The sequence below is a fragment of the Meriones unguiculatus genome, chromosome 18, assembly GCF_030254825.1.
Source record: "Meriones unguiculatus strain TT.TT164.6M chromosome 18, Bangor_MerUng_6.1, whole genome shotgun sequence".
NCBI lineage: Eukaryota > Metazoa > Chordata > Mammalia > Rodentia > Muridae > Meriones > Meriones unguiculatus.
In genome coordinates, this window is record NC_083365.1 from 29,027,958 (window position 1) to 29,045,154 (window position 17,197).

The 17,197-nt window shown below is 40.1% G+C and overlaps 1 protein-coding gene across 4 annotated transcripts in view; it reads right to left on the reverse strand.

Annotated features, from left to right (window-relative positions):
- Nucleotides 1-17,197, reverse strand: part of Slc12a6 (solute carrier family 12 member 6) — an 86,919-nt gene that overhangs the window by 3,850 nt on the left and 65,872 nt on the right. For all 4 annotated transcript variants that reach the window (XM_021648724.2, XM_021648723.2, XM_060371593.1 and 1 more), the window contains 13 exons: nucleotides 15,796-16,010; nucleotides 13,548-13,706; nucleotides 13,273-13,371; nucleotides 12,945-13,002; nucleotides 10,994-11,168; nucleotides 10,633-10,751; nucleotides 8,647-8,745; nucleotides 6,825-6,944; nucleotides 5,855-5,959; nucleotides 5,325-5,493; nucleotides 3,033-3,228; nucleotides 2,372-2,541; nucleotides 961-1,092 (listed from right to left, as the gene is read on the reverse strand). In XM_021648724.2, the coding sequence (XP_021504399.1) occupies nucleotides 961-1,092; nucleotides 2,372-2,541; nucleotides 3,033-3,228; nucleotides 5,325-5,493; nucleotides 5,855-5,959; nucleotides 6,825-6,944; nucleotides 8,647-8,745; nucleotides 10,633-10,751; nucleotides 10,994-11,168; nucleotides 12,945-13,002; nucleotides 13,273-13,371; nucleotides 13,548-13,706; nucleotides 15,796-16,010 (1,816 nt within the window). The remainder of the gene's footprint in view (nucleotides 1-960; nucleotides 1,093-2,371; nucleotides 2,542-3,032; nucleotides 3,229-5,324; nucleotides 5,494-5,854; nucleotides 5,960-6,824; nucleotides 6,945-8,646; nucleotides 8,746-10,632; nucleotides 10,752-10,993; nucleotides 11,169-12,944; nucleotides 13,003-13,272; nucleotides 13,372-13,547; nucleotides 13,707-15,795; nucleotides 16,011-17,197) is intronic.

The window sequence follows — 17,197 nt, forward strand, 5'->3', positions numbered from 1 at the left end:
GTCATGTAGGTGCTGGGAATTGAACCCAGAACCTCTGGAAGAGCAGTCAATGCTCTTAATGGCTGAGCCATCAATCCAGCCTCCAACATCTTTATTTTTACAGAACTGACCTAATTCAGACAAACTGTCACCATAGCAACCTTTCACTCCTATTTTGTTCAGTCTTGAGTTATAAGGACACATGATTTGGGGGGGTGCAGATTAAATATAGAGGCTTTGAGTTTTTGCTAGGATCTAATTATTATTTGTTTCCTTGAAACGAAACATATTGTAATTTTTATTTTGCACACAAAAGTATGTTTATTTTAATTAATTAATTATACAGTATTCTGCCTGCATGTGAGCCAGCAGGCCAGAAGAGGGCACCAGATCTCATTATAGATGGTTATGAGCCACTATGTGGTTGCTGGGAATTGAACTCAGGACCTTTGGAAGAACAGCCAGTGCTCTTAACCTCTGAGCCATCTCTCTAGCACCCAGAGTGTATGATTTTTTAACATGAACTAAACATCAATAAATATAATAAGCAGCTAAGAATTTGGTACATATTTAAGAGCTGTGCAGTAAACAAATAACAAAGCAAACAAAAAGCAATCAGAGGCAGGAAGATGACCCACTGGGTAAAGGCACTTGCTGCCATGTCTGATGTCCTGAATGTGAAAGCAATCACATGATAGAAAGAACAACTGACTCCTGTAAGTTTTCTTCCGACCCCCCCCCACTGTAATAAAAATGTTAAGTGTTTAAAATAAATAAATAAATAAATAAATAAATAAATAAATAAAATCAATTGTAAACACTTAACACATTCTACTTACTTAGGTCAATAAGTTAGGGGTTTGTTAGGCCTAGGGAATTGAACTACATATTTATAGCTAAGTAATATCCCAAACTAGACTCTAGGAAGAGAGCTGGGGTTGAGGGAGAGGTGGTCTTTTCTATGTCAGACTACTTCCTCACCATCTCTACCACTTCCACTTCTGCCTCAATGCGCAGATGGTACAGGAAGGTAGCCAGGTCCTTCTTCATCTGGATACTGTTGTCTTCTAGTTGGGCTACTGTGAAGATCCGTATGCTGCATTTTCGCCATACCTGACATGATGCCATGTATACATGGAAAATTAGATGCAAGAAGGGGAAAAGTGATTTCCTAAAATGAGACATTTGTGTCTAGAACAGCCTGGCTGGAGTATCACGTATCTGTTCCTTAAGATTGACTAAGCAACACATTAAAAACATTCTACATTAACACTATAGTTCAAGTTGGACTTGAACTTTTATCCTCTGACCTAGGCTTCCTGAGTGGTGGGATTACAGGCATGTTTCACCATTCCTGGCTTTACATTCTTAATTTCATTCTAAGAAAAGACATGCTCATGTAGTATTGTGAAATTGTCCTTGACTCGTGGCGTATAACTTTCAAAATCCTTGGAAGGACAGAGGGGCTGAGAGTGCAGTTCATCACCAATGGTGGATGATTTCGTCAGGTCTATGTATGAAAGCTTCCATAAAATCCTACTAGACTTAACTTTGGGAGCTTCTGTATGACTGAAAATGAGATAGATCCTGGAGAACAGTGCATGCCAGCAAGGATACAGAAACTCCATGCCTCTTCCCAGATGCCTTGTCCTCTACATCTCTATATCTGTATCCTTTGTAATGTTCTAAAATCATAAAGAAGTAAACGTAACAAAGTGTTTTCTTTGAATTTATTAACCCTGTCTAGTTCATTAACTGAATCTAGGAAGAGAGGCATGTAAACTCCAAAGTCAGAAGTATGAGTAGAACAATCAGGGCTTGCAATCAGCATCCTCAGGATGCAGGAAAACACTGTGTAGACTAATCATCAACCTGTGGGATGGATAGAACGCTATCTCCAGATAATTATGTCAGGATTGGTTCAGAGGACACCAAGCTGCTGCCCTCTGCAGAACAGCTTCTGGCTTCATATGGGAAGGGAAAAACGCATCTACATATTTTCTCTCAGGATACACTGAGAGTGTTATAACTAGACAACATAGCAATGATACCATACAAATTTGCAGGTAATGAGCATACATGGATATGACACGAACAACACACATACACTTAGCCCTGGAACTGATACATTCCTGTCTTTTGTTTTTTCCAAACACTTATATGGAACTTTCCTAGGCTGATAGGATTTCACTTAAGGTGGACTGATATAAAATACAACAGCATAATTTAAAAACAAAAACAAAAACAACACACTCTACTTCTTTTAAGGCTGAAGCTGGGATTACGGAAGAGCCAAGAATAAGCCCTGCTTCTTCAGATTTTAAAGTCATTACACAACAACAACTGAGCCAGCACAGCATGAGGAAACGCTTTAAGGAGTGGTCCAGAATACCTTGTGCTGTCTCAGTAGGAACGGTAATAGCATGAGCATGCCCCCATCATGCACAATCCACCACACATCAATATTGCCCTCAGAAAATTGTTCCACGTTGCTGGGAAAGAAGGAGACATTTTTAGCCACCAGCAGGGCTAGATGGGCAGCAGTTGTCACTCGAACTGTGCCTATGGAGAGAAGATAGGATTAAAATACGCAAACAAGAATCATTGGGCTTACTTGCTTCCCACCATCCCAGGAAAGGAAGGCAGTGCTCACTGACATTTCTTTGAATAAAGTGTCCTATTTTATAATGCATTATACTTTACTAAGAAACAGAGGTCACTGAGTGAAGTCTGGGGAACTAGGAACCAAATGGGGAACCATGGTTTAGGTAACTAGGGATACTCTGTACTGCATATTTAAAGTATGAATTTAGAACAAGTTTGATGAAAGACAATCTTTCTAGATCCTGTGAGGACATCACAATGAAAAATGACAACTGAAAATGATAATTTGTGAACATAAATGTAAAGATGGAGAGGGCAGGTAACATCAGGTTGCTAGTTTTTAGGTGGCCTTCTGGCAGCATGCTTCATAGCATGGTCTCAACTGCGGGAGGCAGGTTAGGGTGACAGATAACGTAACCCCCTCTGGGCCCTCAGGTTAAATTCTGTACCAATGAAAGTCTTCCAGGCGCGAGAGTCTTCACTCTGGCGCCAGCCACTGGGCCAGCCCATCGCCACTGTGTTGTGCTTCATGCCCCCAAGGCCACAGGACTGGATGAGGTGTGACATGCCCTCCTTCAGCTTGGCAGCTACCACCAGCTGGCAGAATCCTTTCACCTTTTCTGCCTCCATTAGGTGCTTAATGGTCTGAAAAAGATGGAAAACTTCAACTGCTTTAACTGCTTTCGTGAACATTTTAATTCATCCTTCCATCTCGCTACTATAGTGCCATCTCTCTCCAAACTCTACGTCAGACTCATCTACACAGAAAAGTCCCACAAGTGAAGTGTGCCTCAGTGAAGTGTCATCTTTGTTTTGTCTTTACTTTGTAAGTGCTTTTCACCTATATTATTATCTATAGCCGATTGTCCATGTGGCTTCTTTCCCCTTCTCTCTAGTCTGATTGCTTCCTTTTCAGGTGAAGCACTGAGCACAGGGATGTCCAAAAAGTGAATACTAGACATAGTTTGATTGACAGTGTAAGTTCATTACTGTAAACATTATATTGCCAGCCCAACCATGCCCTGATTTATTTCTCAAGAAACCTAATCTGATGATCCTGGAAGTTTCTCTTCAGAATATTCTCAGGTAAGGTTTCTTTTTTCCCTCTTCCCTCTTCTAGTATTTATTGTGACATCTGAATGGCAAGGACGCCTGCATTTAATTTAGTGCTGCATTTAATCAAGCTAACTTAGAGATGGTACCATACACCTATTCTTACCCTACTCCTTTGTTGGAAAGGGAATGGGAATAATGATGTATAAAATGGGTATGATTTCCCCAAAGACACAAATTAAGCCAGTGGTTATCTGGAGTAAGGATCTTAATTTGAGAACATATGCTTTTTAAAAAATAAATATTTGTCATTTGGATTAATATTTGAGATTTCTACGTTTTTTAAAAGATTTAATTTTAAAAATTAATTGTGTATGTGGTAGTGCACACCTATACTCCCAGCACTCTGGGAGGCAGAGGCAGGCGGATCTGAGTTTGAAACCAGCCTGGTCTACAAAGTGAGTCCAGGACAGCCAAGGCTACACAGAGAAACCCTGTCTCTGGAAAAAAAAAAACCTGTGTGTGTGCACACAGGAATGCAGGTACTAGTGGACACCAGAAGAGGGAGTTAGATTCCCTGGAGGTACAGTTATAGGTGAGCTGCTCAGCATGGGTGCTGGAAACCAAACTCAGGTTCTCTATAAAAAGCAGCATGTACTCTGAACCATGTTTTCTACTCTTTAAGAGTTTCAACATATTCCAAATGAAATCCAGTATTTTGAAATACAGCTGACAGTTTCTCCAAACAGGATCAATTCCATCGCTGACAGTATTAGAACAAACACTTATTTCTTTATGGGAAGAACCTGCTCTGCACAGCTAATCAGAAATAGTGCACTATTTGATTCCATACAAAAGGCAGTAAAAAGAAAAGTCAACTTTGCCACTGCTGTTATAAGATTTAGGGATTTTTCTCCACAGCTGAATATAAACATCCACATGATTTTTCTTACTTTCAGATCAACATTTGGAGTCTCACTGGAAATTATGTTTATTGATAATCCAACAGGTAATGCTTTAAATGGGAAGATAGGTATCTATTCTAGCTCCTTCTGTTTGGTGGAATATGATTGTTCAAAAGTCAGCACTGAGTTAGGGGCCTAGGTCATACAGGAAAGGTGTAACTTAGAAATCTAAGGTCTTCCTGCTTATTTGAACTTAGCTTATAGCTTTGTGATTAAGTTTATAAATCTTTAAAAAGTATTATTGAACCTTATGTTCAAAGTCAGTCAACAAACTCTTATGTAAATACATTGTTTTAAACTGATTTTTTTCTTTTTTATCTGTTATACCATTCAAATGCTCTACTGTCTTCAATGATTTCCTCAGATATCTGTTATCAAGGTACATACAGAAAAGCTTTTTTTTTTTTTTTTTTTTTTTTTTTGAGTCAGGGTCTCTCTATGTAATTTTGGTACTCACTGTAAAGACCAGGTTGGTCTTTTACTCACAGAGGTCTGCCCGCCTCCTTAGTGCTGGGATTAAAGGTGTGTGCTACCAGGCCAGGCTCAGAAAAGGATTTTTTTAAATAAATAGGAATAAAAGGAATTTCCCGCTTTTATTACCTGATAACAATAGGTTTCTATTTGGGGAGAGAAGCACCACCCTTCTTCTGACAGCACTGTGGCCTTAAAAGCTGAGGGAACACAAACTTTTGAGAAGTGGAAACAAGAGGCTGTGCTTCTTACCTGCTCCGCGGCTAGAGCTTCACCGTAGTTCTCCAGGAAGTTCCCCACAATGACAGAGCCCACAATAGTGAGTCCCTTTCCTGCCTTGAGCTGTGAGGCGAAGGTGAGGAGGCGGGGGTGCTTGACGTGTAAGTCTTCATCCAGCTTCAGCAATACAAGCAACTGAGGCCTGTGAAGAGGCGAGGGAGAAGACACCTGGGTGTGGAAAACAGGTGACAACTTCATCCTTTACTTCAGGAGGTCTCTATAGAACATTTAACTTGACAGAAGGATGGAATCAGAAGAATGCTCAGATGAGGATTCTGAGTCATTTCAAATATTCTCACTGTTACCTGAAATTGACCAGTCTTCACAGAATAGCAACAATAAACAATAAATACACAATAAGTAAGGCAGCAACCTTGAGGATAGCTGAGAACTTGACAGCAGTTCCTCAAACCACGTAACTCCTTTACCTGGTGATCAAGAGAGCACAGCTGTGTGTTAGCTGCATGCAAACAGCACTAGGCTTTGTTTAGCAACTGCTTTACCTCCAGTTCTTAGTGTGAGGAGGTCCTTCCTCTAGGCGGAGCAAAGCAAAGCGAGCTGCACTGAGCGACAGCCCGCGGATACCATCACCCCATTCTTTCTCAGCCCTGGGAGAAAAAGGAGAAAAGAGGAGTAGTGGAGTAGTAAGTTTACATACACACTGAATAGAAGTTCAAAACAAACACACACCAGGATGTTCTGCATCTAACAGTAAGATATGTACAAGGTAGAAGATTGAAACTTGTGGCCGTGTTTACCCGCTGGTCCTCAGAGCATGAGGAACCCACTGTGAGGTCGACCACCCTACAGATGTCCACAGCACAGGGTTACTCACTTAGTCCCCTGTGTACATATTCAAAAGCAACTGTGTGGAAAAGCAATTCAGATTAGGAAATTACTTGTAATTGTGATCTTGAAAATAATGGAAAGTAAAGTCCAAAGTAATCTTCTGAATCAGAATATAACTTACTCCCATTTTTAGAGGTTGTTGGAGGTTTTGGTTGTTTTGACATTATTTGGGATTAATTTCATTTCAGAGTATCTCATGCTTGAAAAGATTAGAGATGATGTTTACATTTGAGTTATACCTTTAAAAAGTCATGTATGTGTGTGCATCTTTGTGTTCACATGTCTCTAGAGGTCAAACAGGGATCCATCAGCTGCCTGATGGATTCTGGGGACTAAACTACAGTTCTGTGGAAGAGCAGTTAGTGCTCTTAACCACCAAGCCATCATCTCTCCAGCCCTGCATCTTATCCCTTCCTCCCTTCCTCCCTTCCTCCCTTCCTTCCTTCCTTCCTCCCTCCCTCCCTTTTCTTTTTGTTGATATGTAGGCTAGATTGCTTTGTATTTGCAATCTTCCTGCCTCAGCCTCCTGAGTACTATGACTCCAGGTGTGTGTTCTGTGCATGGCCAAACCAGCCATTCTTGACTGACTCTTTCAGCAGTGATCAAGGTAAATGTCATACTCACCCCTGGTACTCAATGTACTTGTAGATCATGCCAGCTATCACCATAGCTACAATAGCGTAATACCAGGAAGAAATGAACATCAGAGCTAGACAGATACTCATTCCCATGAAAGAGAGGGCCCTGGAAAATAAAAAAAACAAAAATATAAACCAAGAATTATACTTCTAAACAGCAAGAAAGACACCAACCAGTTCTGGGGTGCTCCTGGACTATGGTGGGTATTGTTCTAATTTCTAGTAAGTTACAGACAGGACTATGTTAAATACAATGAAAACAATTATTAGAAAAAAATCATCATGTGACTTGAAAGCTGTGGCAATTACTCTTTTCTTCCTCTGGTGCTGTGGCTCAAACCCAATGCCTTGCACATGTGGGCAGGTCATCTACCACTGAGCCTTCCCAGCAGCCCAGATGGGATGAGCCCTGTGCCTTCCTGCTTCTAGACAATCATAAATGTATACAGGATGCCACAGTGCTATCTGCCACAAGGACAATTATTATATTAATCTGGAAAAGCAGGGAGTGAACACAATCAGAATCTGAAATGTGATGTTACATTTTTCTTTTGTAAGTATTCCTAACATTTTATGGGCATTTAATTCCACATAACTGTAGAATCCACTGATAAAAAGCTGCCACTAGCTTTTTATAGCACTTAATGAGGAACTTGGTAGACAGCAACTTTCTTGAGAAAATAAATTATGTAGATAATATATTATGTATTATGTATAAGTCCTTTTGTGGTCAGAATCACCTTTCTAGCCCTATGATGAATATTCAAGCATAGACAAAAGAACTGTTACTTTGGAGATGGAAATATAACACAAAAAACATTCACCACAAACTTTTAACTAGTGTGAAAGCTAGGGGAAGGATGGAAAAGTGTTAAAAGCAGTTGAAGGCACACATTTTAACCACATAAATGTCACATGACTGGCCATTACTTGTAAGAGAAGTCAGAGGAGGAATAAGGAAAGTTAGAAAACAAGACCACAGCAACAGGCACACACATGAGTAGAAAAACCCACTATCATTGGAACACAGAAAAGAGATGGGGCAGTGGCCAAAACACCTGGATAGCAGCTGGGTGGGTGGCACACACCTTTAATCCCAGCACTTGGGAGGCATAGGCAGGTGGATCTCTAAGTTTGAGGCCAGCTTGGTCTACATAGTGAGTTCCAGGACAGCCAGAGTTAGATAGAAAACTCTACCAATCAATCAAAAAAAAAAAAAAAAAAAAAAACAAAACCACCAAAACCCAACCAACCAAAACCCAAAACAAACAAACAACATGGATGGCCCTTTCAGGACTGGTAAGACTATGCCACAGCACCACATCTTTTCACTGAGAGCTATACTGTGTACCAGCACTGAATTAATGTACACTTTAGATGTATTACTCTGTTATGAATTAGTAAACTGAGATTTCATGAGACTATATGCATTCAGGCAGGTTACAGGGCTAGGAAGTAGTGAAGCTGAACTAAGGACTAACCAGCTTAACAGTTCAGTCTGAATTACTAAATGTGAGAATGAAAAACTGATGAGAATATAAATGTAATGACAAGGCAGCATGAAATCCAGTGCTCAGCTAAGGGAGAATAGAAAGGTAGATATTTAAAGAGAAGGTCTGAGCTGTAAGACTGAAGCAGCCTGTAAATAAGCACTTTGTGTCTTTGTGTATGTTATAAAGTAATACATACAGCTATGAAAGAATAGGCAACTGAACATCAAAATATCTATAGAATGACTGGCAAATAAAATGTACTGAAAACCCAGAATATTCTAGATTTACAGAAAGATAAGGAAGATGAAGACTTACCAGTGGTAGTAACGGAATCGGGGCCTCCAGTTAGGGGTTCGGAGTAATGTTTGCAAGGCACATGCCAAGTTCACAAAGAGGTAACACATGAGAAAAAACCTGGAGGAATACAAGCAGTAAGAGGAATTATTATAAAATGATTCTGTGAGGGCTATTTTAAATAACTGGAGGCCTCTGCACTACTAAACTCTGGACCAACCATTTATCAAGCAGGAAGTAAAGAAACCTAAAAACCTAAAAGCCATGTGGGTGCTGGAAATTGAACTCAAGGACTTCTGGAAGGGCAGTCAGTGCTCTTAACCACTGAGCCATCTCTTGGAGCCCAGCACAACCTTCCTTCCTTCTTTCCTTTCTTTCTTCCTCTCTCTTTCTATCTTTCTATTTATTTATTACAATTTATTCACTTTGTATCCCCGCTATAGTCCCCTCCACCATCTCCTCCTAGTCTCATCCACCCTCCCTCTTCTCCCCCTATGCCCTTTCCCAAGTCCACTGATAGGGGAGGACCTCCTCCCCTTTTATCTGACCCCAGCCTATCAGGTCTCATCAAGGCTGGCTGCATTGTCCTCCTCTGTGGCCTGGCAAGGCTGCTCCCTCCAGGGGAGGTGGTCAAAGCACAACTATTCTTTACCCAGATACTCAGTAACTAACCCACACTTCTGCTTCCTCAGTAATTCTCCTCCTAAATTTACCTATCAACTACTATGATTCTACTTACTTTAAACTTCCCAAACTTCTTTATTTTCATTTTTTAGGATTTTCACCTTAGTTCAGGCTTTCACTTCTCCCCCCATCCCCAATGTCTAGTTTAATATCCTCTTCTAGTCCCCACCCACAACACACACTTCATTTTTTTTTTCTTTTTTTGAGACAGTCTCATTTAGTCAACTTTGATTGTCCTGGAACTCTCTGTCTAGATATATAGACCAGGTTGGCCTCAAACTCAAAAATATCTGTCTCCCTCTGCTTCCTGAACTGGAATTAGAAGGTGTGTACCACCATACTGAGGAAAGACTTATTTGCTTTTCTGTGTATGATGTTTTCCCTGAAGATATTTATGTGCAGCATACTGTGTGCTTAGTGATGGCAGAGGCCAGAAGAGGACACGAAATCCCTTGGAGCTGCAGACTAAGACATGTTGTCCTTTTCTGCTTAGCAAATAACTAGGTATCCTTCAAGATACATGCCATGTCCTAGAGAAAACCCTACTCTGTTCAGGTGCCGTGCTTTGGTAGCACCACCATTCTTCATTCACTGCACTATATATATGGGGGATTCTTGGTTTTCTTATCTGTCATCAGTTCTTTGAGACCATGAGCCTTATATTCTAGTGTCAGACAGACAGTAAGTCATCAGTGAGTCACAGGTACATTAATAGAAGCTAACAGTGAAACCAACCGTTAATGACTCATAAAAGAAATCAGGGGCTGGAGGTATTCAGTGGTAGAGAGCATGCCTAATGCATACAATGCTCTGGGCTCAAAGCCAGCATTTTTTTTTTTTTTTTTTAAAGAAGAAGAAACAGGAGGAAGAGGTGGTTGTCTTATAGGTAGGATCCTTACCACTACAAAATCATAGTCATTTATAAAAGTTAGCCTTACATAAAAGTTTTCAGGAATAGTCTCTTAAAAATTTATTTTAATTATATGTGTGTATGTGTGTGTGTGTGTGTTTGTGTGTGTCTGTGTTCACATGAGTGCTCACAGAGGTCAGGTGTTATGTCCCCTGGAACTGGACATATAGGTTAATTGTGAGGCATCTGATATGGGTGCTAGGAATTGAACTTAGGTCCTCTGGAAGATCCAATATATGCTGTTAACCACTGAGCCATTATATTTCCAGCCCCATCTCAGGAGTATTTTTTTTTTTTTTAAGTGAAGTCTATATTTGGTCAAATCTGTCATAATCATTACTTTTAGATGACTGACAGAAACCATGTTATATATCATTAAGCAACCATAGTTGAAGAGAATAAGTAGCTCTTACATGGAAAGAATTGGGGCCACGAGATCCAGGGAAGCGATGAGAATTCCCAGCTCCGCTATGGCAGCAGTTAGAAGTAAGGCCCAGGTAGGTTCTCCATTGGCTTTGCTGTGACCAAAAACCTGCACACATGAGGGAAAACATCAGGCAATGGGGGCACTGACAAAAATGTGCCCGTTTCAAACGTCCAAAAAATAAGAACAACTTCACAGCAATTATATAAAACACACACAAAGGACTTTGAGAGCCTTGTACTAAAACTACATGTCTCTATATTTATGATCGCCCAATTCTTAAGCTGGAAGAGGTTAACATTTTACATTAAACCTGGGAAGAGAAGAGGGCACAACAAAGCATCACTCACCCTAAGGAAAGGTATGATATTATCCTTGGCAATAGCCTGTAGCAGCCTCGGTGCACCTGTGAGGCTCTGAAGTCCAGCCCCACATGTTGAAAAGAATGAGCCAATAACAATCACCCACGGGGATGGCCAGGATAACGTGCCTACAACCAAATTACCTTTCACAGCATCCCCAAATCTAGGAAAGACATAAACAGTGGAGAAATTTAACTTGAAAACAATTTTAGATTAAAAAATTAGGAAGACATTCACCCAATGAATTTCTTCTTGTTTATAACTTTTACAGACTCAAACTGAGGTAAACAGGAATACTGAAAAAATGTAAAACTACAGAGTTTTCATCAAAAAAGCACTAATAGCAGGCATGAAGGCACATACCTGTCACCTTAGCTCTCAGGAGGCCGGTGCAGGAGGATTATGAGTTTGGGGCCAGACAAGTCTACATTTTGAGTTAAAGGCCAGTATGGTCTATACAGCAAGTTCAAGGCCAGCTCAGAATGCATAGCAATACCCTGTCTCAAAAATGAGTTACTGGGCTTGGGATATAGCTGTTGCATCATTTACTTAGCATATCTCTAAGGCCCTGGGTTCAATAACAAGCACCACTGAGGAGGAGAAAGCTAATAATATATATTAAGAAAACAAAACAGTACAGTTAGAAAACAAGCCAAGCTTTACTTATGGATTTCTCTGTAATAGCAATGAATCTGCTTTGGAGTGGAAATTGGAAAAGTGTAGAAAAACATATGTTGGAGGTTTATCTGATGTGTGTTACTGGCCTTCAAGATCTGGTTACACCTATCCTTTTGTAAACCTGCCTAAGACATAATTGATTGGCTGATTAAATAGCCTATACCTGGGCAGAACAGAATAGGGTAGGTGTGGCTAAGGTTCCTGGGCTTTGGACAGGAAGAATCATGGGAGACAGATGGACAGGAAAAGAGAAAAGAGGAGGACACCGCGATGGCTTAGTGTGGAGAAGAAACCACATGGGCTGGGAGAAAGGACTCCAATAATGGCATGAAAAGGCCCAGATGAAGAATACAAGCAACTGCCATGAGATTATGGATGAAAGGTAGTCCAGATAGAAAGGATTAAGGCAGATGGCACTAGATGGGGGCTGGGAGATGGATGGTGAGGTTATAGAGACAGTGTAAGTGAAATATATGCCTGGCCCAAGGTAAATAAGGCAATAATAAAAATCTATCAGGTGTCTCTGTCTTATTATTTGTGATAGCCGGTTAGCTAATACCACTGTGATAATCTTAGGGCCGATAATAAATAATATATAACCCAACACTCATTTTCTGTTAATTTACAACAATAAACATAGAAAGCAGGAGGTCCATAATTGTTTTTATTTTGTGTGCATGCATGTTGTTGTAGGTGCTATACAAGCTCTTTGATTATGTATGTGTGTATACATATATATATTCATTATAGATGGCTGTAAGCCACTATGTGGTTGCTGGGAATTGAACTCAGGACCTTTGGAAAAGTAAGCAGTGCTCTTAACTTCTGAGCCATCTCTCTGCCCCCACCCTTTTTAAAAAATATTTTATTTATTTATTATATATACAATGTTCTATCTGCAGATACACCTGCATGTCAGAAGAAGACACCACATCTTATTATAGATGGTTGTGAGCCACCATGTGATTGCTGGGAATTGAACTCAGGACCTCAGGAAGAGAAGCCTCTGAGCCATCTCTCTAACCCCACATATATACATTCATATTCTGTCTGTCTGTGCACTGTCTGCTATCTCTCTATGTATGTATCTGTAGATAGATAGATAGACAGACAGACAGACAGACAGACAGACATTTTAGCTCAATACATACATTTCCTATTTTATTAGTTATAACTGACACTTTGGCCTGGTTTCTAGATATTATATCTGTGTTGAGTGATGAGATGCCATGGAAGACAGACATATAGTTGTTATACTTACTTGTCTCTGAGAACAACTCCTTCAATACATGCACCGAAAAGGACAACATTGCTTAAATCTGTTATGCTGAGAGTCAAGAAAATTGTTGTTGTCCTTTACCTTTTTATAGTAACTACACTCAGGATGATTCATTATCAATAAATGGGTTGTTAAATTCTTTACTTCTATAAAATACTATTTTTTAATGATGGTTATGAAACAGGTCAACTATCTGGCAAGTGAGGCGATGGTAAGAGAAGGCATTATTATTAGATAAAAATACTGATCATCTTGGTTCTACTGTATGATCCCATCACCATGACTCAAACCAGATTAACAAGAAGGATACACACGAAGGATGTGGTCAGGATGGCAAGGACGGTTCCAATGGGAATGGACTTCTGAGCATCTTTCAGATCTCCGGATCTGTTTGACCCAGCCATGATACCTAGTAAAGTCAAACACCAAGTTCACTTCTTGGCTTTCTGGGCACCCTGATGTTCATACTGCTACTGAAGACTAGGGGCAAACTAAGAACACCGAGAACATAATTCTGTCTCCTGAGAAAACCCACTCACTGTGGCTGATGGCTTTCTGAGACGGGTCACAGCCCCAGCCCCTTACCTGTGACAGAAGGAAAGAAGATCCCCACCAGGAGAGTGAAGGAGGTGGTGATGTCAACGAGGACATACTCATGGTTTAAGTTGCCCACGACATCAGATGACTTGGCTGATGGCTTTTCAATAATCTCACCCTTTGGTAAATAATTACTCCAAAGGTTTTCTGCAAAGGGTTGAGGGATGGAGTTGGTAGAAAGAGAATGTAAGGATATATACAGGGTAAAAATAATGTAAGTACATGATTTCTTGCTCAAACAACATTCAACCAGAGACACCTATCTCTATTTGTACTGGAGACTGACCCTAGAGCCTTTTACTTGCTAGGCAAGTACTGTATCATAGACCTACCTCTCCCTCAGCCGCCTATGGTGGTAGTTTTTAAAGAGCCATTGTTTCTTTAACATGAACACATGTATACATGTAAATATCACAGAATAAAACACAATTCTATTTCTCATTTGTTCTGATACAATTTTACAAAATGCTTTGGTATAATAAATGCAGTTAACTTTTTTTAAACACAAATTAGTATAAGTTAAGCAGACTAAAATCAAATGCCCCGTAAAGCCTATTTTTAAATTAGTTATCAAATATAAAGCCAATTAAAAAAATTAGTATCAAAGCAGTTTTTAGTGTGAACTTGCTTTATGGGCAAAGAAATGTGTAGATAAAACATTTAAGTTGCCCATCACTTAAGGAAAGAATTTCAGAAATTTAGCTGAGCTAGGAAAACAAATGTGTGTATGTGTGTGTGTGGTGACATTAAAAGTTCTATTTCAGCTATGCCTTCAGGAAGATAATTGGCAGTTTCTCAAGAATACATTAAGTCAGACATAAAGAAAGGCAAATATCTGCAGTCCCAGCTTGTCAGAAGCATGAGGCAGAAGGACTGTTTATGTCCAAGAGTTTAAGTTAGCTTGAGGAAAATGGCAAATAAAAACATTCACAAAATATTTTATCTTACCCTAGGCTAAAAAGTCATTTGTCAGCTTCTGTTTTCAAAAGGCAAATTTTGACAGCGTCACTCCATAAGAGAGCTCTAAATATAGATAATTTCACTAAGAGAAGAATACAAATATGCTGGGCACAGTGCTGCATGCCTATAGTCTTCCCAGTACTCAGGAGGCTGAGGCACAGAGAGTATGAGTTTAAAGCCATCCACGAATACACAGGGATCCATGCTATGTTCAACAGACACAGAAATAGACAGCAGGCTGGGGTGTAGCTCAGTGATAGAGCACGCTAGACTGCTAGACACATTCCTTGGATTCAATCCTTGCCAATGTAATCATAACAATCACCCTCATGGGGAAGTTACTAACTAAATTTGCTAAATAGACATGCTGTGCCTATCAAATTGCCTTCTAACAACTATGCTTATACTTATATATTAGTGCTGCTATCAGCTATTGTCAGAGAAGTTTCCTTTTACAGTGGACAGTGGTAACTGTCGAGATTCATTAACAACTGGTCACAGTTATCACCCCCTTCAAGGCTCAGTGAACATTGAATGTGGCTGGAAGAATGGAAAATGCAGAGGCAAAGAGGGAATCATGTAGAATGCTGCATTCCGGTTGTGGCCTTTGCATGCGGGTTCTGACTACCTATACACAATCTTCACAAGACCAATTCTATTAAGATGTCACATGAGCTGGGTGGTGCACACCTTTAATTCCAGCACTCTGGAAGGCAGAGGCAGGCAGGTCACTGTGAGTTTGAGGCTAGCCTGGTCTACAAAGTGAGTTTAGGACAGTCAAGGCTACACAGAGAAACCCTGTCTCTTAAAAAACAAAACAAAAAAACCTAACCAACCAATAACCAAAACCCAAACAAACAAAACAAACAACAAACAAAAAACCTTAATATGTAATATGACTCTACCCATCCCTGAAACTTTAAATATACTCAGTAATGTGAGAGGGAGAGACATTTTCTTCAGTCCTGTAGCCACTGTTAGGTGCCTGTGCTGCTATGCACACATCACTCATGAACACATAAACAAGTCTAATGAAATTTACTGTATATGCAAACAAATGAGAATAAGGGGTATGTGTCAATATGATCAAAATACAAAAAATACATGTATAAGATGTGGTAAGAAACTCATTGTTATGCATAATTAATATATTATAATAAGAAGCAAAAAATAAGGGGAAAAAAGAATCTATGATGGGAAAGCCTATTTCTCCCTACTGTACTTAAAGAAAAAACAACACAAACCAAACCAGGTCTAAATGAACTCTCTAACTTACCAGTAATGATACCACTAGCCAGCCCAGGAATGCCTTGGATTGAGGTGACATTATTGTGAACAAAGTACTCATCACAGGTGGCATTAAAAAACTGGCTTGAGTTACAGAAGAATCCCCACAACTTCGATGGCACTGTCATGTTGTTCACTTCCTTGGTCTTAGAGCAAACATCAATGTGTCTTGATGACAGGGTGCGGTTGCCCAGCATGCAGACCCTAAATCAAAGCAAACAGGGAAGAAGAGAAAGATTAGGAGGGAGAAAAAAAGAAAAGAAAACTAAGTTTTAAAGAGGAAACGGCAGCACTCAGGAAAGCAAAGGCAGTTGGATCTCTGTGAGTTCAAGGCCAGCCTGGTCTACAGAGAGAGTTTCAGGTCAGCCAAGGCTACACAGGAAACCCTGTCTCAAAAAACCAACCAAACCAACAACAACCAGACAAAAAAAAGAGAGGAAAAGCCACTTAGTAAAGGATAAAAATGTCATTTCTCAGAGGTTTTACTAGAAAAGATGAGCATTACTGGCTAGCACTGTGAATCACAGTGACTTGCATTTTCTGCCAAATCTCACAATGTTTTAATATTTATCTTACGAGGATAGAGGCTCTGAGGGTTACAGAGATTCAATATTCTGCCCAAGATCAAGGTCATACAAATGACAGATGTAGGTGATATGATTCAAACATAAGAACTGTACAAAGAAACTATGCTCAGTTATCTTCCAAAAGTGTTTAACTATTCATCCATTTTCAGGCAAGAAAGAATCCTGGAGGGGCTACGGAAATGGCTCAGTGGGGTTCAAGTGCTTGCTATAAAAGCATGAGTTCCTGAGTTCAGATCTCTAGCACACAGGTAAAAGCCTGCTGTGGTCATACATGCCTGTAATCTCAGCACTGGGGACTAGGTTTGGGGAGGAGGAGAGAGAGACAGCCTGGGGCCAGCCAGTCTATCTCAACAATGCAAACAATGGTTAAGTTTCAGGTTTAGTTAAAGACTCTCAAGAGAATAAGAGAGTAAGACAGAAACAGATAGGGGGCATCTGAAACCTTCTGGTTTCCACATAGGCATACATGTGAACACCCCGCAGCCCCCAAAACACCATTACCACCGGCAATAATAAAATCCCAGACTACTTCTGCTATTATTTTTTAAAATATGTCCCAATGCCCATATTTTTGTCTGTTTGTTTTCTTTCTAGGCAGAGGAAGGGAGGAAAGGAAATAAGGTAGGAGATGAAATGAGAAGGGGCTTTATTTGTAACCTCTTGGAACTGCCAGTTCTGCTGAGGCTTCTGGCTACTGCTGCAGGATAGCTTGACTAGATTTACAAACACATCCCTCTATGGCCCACAAGAAAATATGTTTGTGACCTTAAACTTAGACCCAGTGGTACAGAGGAAATTTAAGGA